Source organism: Argiope bruennichi, chromosome 5 (genome assembly GCF_947563725.1).
Source record: "Argiope bruennichi chromosome 5, qqArgBrue1.1, whole genome shotgun sequence".
NCBI lineage: Eukaryota > Metazoa > Arthropoda > Arachnida > Araneae > Araneidae > Argiope > Argiope bruennichi.
In genome coordinates, this window is record NC_079155.1 from 64,895,148 (window position 1) to 64,899,233 (window position 4,086).

The window sequence follows — 4,086 nt, forward strand, 5'->3', positions numbered from 1 at the left end:
GTATTTTTACTGCTCTATCCATAGTCATTAATGAGATTTTTTTAAAAATTTAGATTATATGCTTGTAAATACTATGAAACATCATTTTATAATTTGAACTTTTTGCTTTGTACGTTGCTGTCTTAAAATCACTTTTGATACAAAAGATTCTAATCTCTAGCATATTTAGAAAAGTCTGTCAATGGAGAAAATAGAAGGGAATCTAACTTACTCTACACATAGCCTTAATGGAGAGTTTTCTAATTAAATTAATTCACAATTGTGTTTCTTTAGGAGGCAGATCTCCAGTAATCAGCATTTCATTATTCAAGTATAAATTAAAATGTCAGAATTTATATATTGGAAAAAGAGGGAACCTCAATTACCAATACCACCAGACTTCTTGAAATATACTTTACTATGATATATTATACCAAATATTCTCCTGTCAGAACTTACTAATAGTTGATTGCTAGGGGAAATTATTTTTCACTTATTGTAAACTTAATGAAGATAATCTATATGGTAGAATTCAAGAAACATATATAACAGAATTGAATAAAGATTGGAATTCAGATATTTTCGAAATCCTTCAAGAGCCATAATGCATAGCATTCATTATTATTTTTGAGAAAAACACAGTGTAGGTTTCTTCCTTTTTACTGAAAACAATAAAATCCAGAAGTGAGATATGCTTGGAAATAATTGCAATTAATAAACTATTTTATAAGCACTCTGTATGGTATTAACTTTAATTTATCAATGGCATTAATATTTAAAAGAAAATGTAGGCAAAAATTTAAAAACATTGATTAAAACTTTAAGACACTAGAAGTATCTACACCATTTAATTATACATTGCATTAATATTTATAGTTTAAAATAATTTTGCAGAATTTTTAGTTTCTTTTCCTCAGCCGTAGAGAAGTTAGTCATATAAACCTCTAATTTCTTACCAAAATTATTCAAAAGCAGATTTACTATACCAAATTACCATTTTCTAGTTTATAATTTGAAATGTCTTTAAAGATATAGATTTTCTTTAATAACTAAAATATTAAAAATTGTAATCATTTCATAATTTTGAATTGAAAGCTTAAAAATCTCTCTTCATATATAGTATATAATCTCTATCTAATGGCATCAAAATAAACAAATGCATTTACAAAATATTTATAATTTGTCCATATATATATATAGGCTTATATATATATATATATATATATAGGCTTAAATAGTACCAATCCTAAATCCCAAAAGTATAAAAAATTTTATTAAATGAAAAGTACCAATAAATACATATTTTGGTATGCACATATGTTGGGATCCCAACTGTTGCAAGTTTGAATGTTAGCTCTATTCCATTTCTTCGATAAGAGTCTGCCAAGAGATTTATCATTAAGATTTGGCAGAAGAGGAACTTCCAAGTAAAAACAGACATGTTCTGATATTTAAGTTTTAATTTAATTTTCTTTAAGGTAAGAAAATTAATTTTGGGATATATCAGTCTATGGTATCAATCACATAGTTTATGTGAAAGATTGTTTTCATTTCAATAAATTAAAAAAGACACACAAAAAAGTTGATAAAAATAGTGTTCTTATACAAACTATCTTTGCTACATTCTTTCAATATATTATTTATTTATACATGTTATTGAAAATTATAAAAAGTACTGTTCGTTTCAGTATTCTGAGATGACCACTTATCAATGATTCTATCACATTAAGGGGAAGGGTGAGAGCATTTCCAGAATTCATCATCATTCTTTGATCTTGATTTTTGCCCTATTAGATACCTTTTTTCTATACAATTTTTTATCCTGTGTATGTGAATGTGGTATTGTTTCTGTCCGCATTATTTTAATTCAGTCTGCGCTATTTTGTTGTTAAATGTAAACATCTTTTCCTTTCATCTTTTCTCTCGCCCCTATTTTGACAAATTAAAGCCATCCTAACACATGCGCAAAAGCGCGGAGGGTTTTAAAATCCGTTATCAAACAGTAATAGTTATTGAAAATTATAAAAAAAAATTATAAACAATTTTTATTTCCATCTAAAATCTTTTATCAACTGCATGAAATAATTTAATGCATTTACAAACTTATCATCACACTTTGCAATTAATTTATGAATAATTTTAAGAGTATGTCATATCTGAAGAAAACTAAATATATATAAAATAAATATATACAAATTTGAGATGATGTTTATTATTTTAAAAAAAATTAAATGTCATCATAAAATTCTATAAAAGTACATCATTTTTACAATGATATAAAAAGATATTTTCAAAAAGAGATAAAATATTCAATAGATTAACTTAATCCATTAATCAATTTTGACAAGGAGATTTTCTTCAGTTTTTCATCAATAAATGCTTCTTTTTTAAATGGTAAGGTGGAAGCTCTGTTGAATAATTTTTTATTAAAGCATACATTTGAATTATCAATTTTTATGCCACAATTCTGGCAAAGTTGCAACAAGTGCTCTTTATCAGTCACAGAAAGCCAGGAGCACAGAGTACTGATAGGAAAATTGCAGACATTTGAACTAAAGGCAACATTTAAAGTCTCTAATGCACTTATATGGATAGAGGAAAATAAATGAAAAAGACATAATAAAATAATTATTGGTAACTTTTTTACAAGTTTGAAAAATCGTATAAAATTTCCATTTGTATAGGCTGTACATATCTGAATACAAATTTTAACATCATAACTCTTTAAATAATCTGAAAACACAGAAACAGAACGATAATATGTTTCAGAATATGCTACATTCTCAACAAAATATATAGCTATAAATTCACTCATGTTTTTACTTTTAAACTTGTGGTACAACGTAAATAATCTTTCAAGGCAGATACTAAGTTGTTGACTGTTAAGATGTTGATCAAATTTATTGCTGGGTTCTTCACATAAGATATAACTTGCAGTTATGTAAAAGCGAACACATTTTTCTAATATTTCAACAGCATTGTTGTCTTCAATCATCTGTATAGTCATATCTTGGCGAATAGCTTGTATCCGATCGTTAACAAAATCATAAATAGCAACCCATGGTAGATCTGTTCTTGGTACAATTTTTTCAACTAAATAATCTATTGTTTTGAGTAAAACTGGTGAAGGTCTTAAATCTGAAGGTGACAGTAACTGTTTGCCAGCTGCAGATCTAGAAAACTGTTTTACAACTTTCGTGGGATCTGCTTTTATTTCTGGTTTCACAGCACTATTAATTTCAAAATAATGTAATAAACCATTCCGTTCTCGCCATTTGATTTCTCTTTCGGAACACATCTCATTGCAGGTACCGACAACCCGATCTGAACTTGCCATTTCATTAATGAAAATGTTTACCAAAAGTATTCAAGGAAAAAGGTTAGATTATACTGTGAGTTTTTCTGAAAATAAAGCAAGAAAACTGATCAACAGTATTTTAACAATTTTATATTTCTATTGATTTTATGATCATATTTTGTTTCATATAAAGCCAATTTTTCAGGCAAGTTTAATAAAAAAAAAAAAAACATTTTAACGAATTAGTTATTATTTTAATATGTATACATTTTATAACAGAGTTTTCGGGCATCCAATTTAAAAACATTAGTCATTATTGCCTACTTTCCAAACGCATTTAGAAACCGAAACTTTTAACATGAAAACAATAACAACTAAAACTTGAAAGAAGTACGATATTGGGTTTTTCAGCATGAATGGCTGTTATCCCCTGTTTTCAGATGTAGAGAGCAAAAAAGTTTTAACAATAGACACGAGAAATCGTACGCACACAAAAAGAAATTGAAGTTTCAGTCACTTAACTATCTAACCAGCTGTATCATCTCTGTTTGTTATCCATACCAGAATCCAGATTCATAACAAATCGGAGTTGCCATTGCCATTCAAAATCTTCTTAAAATGTCATCATAGCTATGGTAAAAGTTACCGGGTCAATAACTAACATTTTGCTTAACAAATGTGCTACATTTAAGTAATTTTTTTTATATTTCAGAATTATAAATTAATATAACTTTTTGATAAAGTTGAAAAGTCTAGTGGTAAATCCATATTTACATTCTTCTGACGACATTGCCTCCATTGGAAAGTCT

General features: G+C 27.2%; 1 protein-coding gene across 1 annotated transcript; it reads right to left on the reverse strand.

The window, feature by feature from the left end:
- Window positions 1-2,196: 2,196 nt before the first annotated feature.
- Window positions 2,197-4,081, reverse strand: LOC129968685 (germinal-center associated nuclear protein-like). The gene has a single exon (XM_056082828.1). The coding sequence runs from the start codon at window positions 3,314-3,316 to the stop codon at window positions 2,297-2,299; it is 1,020 nt and encodes a 339-aa protein (XP_055938803.1). The 5' UTR covers window positions 3,317-4,081; the 3' UTR covers window positions 2,197-2,296.
- Between the last annotated feature and the right edge of the window lie 5 nt (window positions 4,082-4,086).

Bases quoted from the DNA above. Each gene is read 5' to 3' on its own strand.
- LOC129968685 (XM_056082828.1), bottom strand. From the start codon at position 3,316: ATGGCAAGTTCAGATCGGGTTGTCGGTACCTGCAATGAGATGTGTTCC.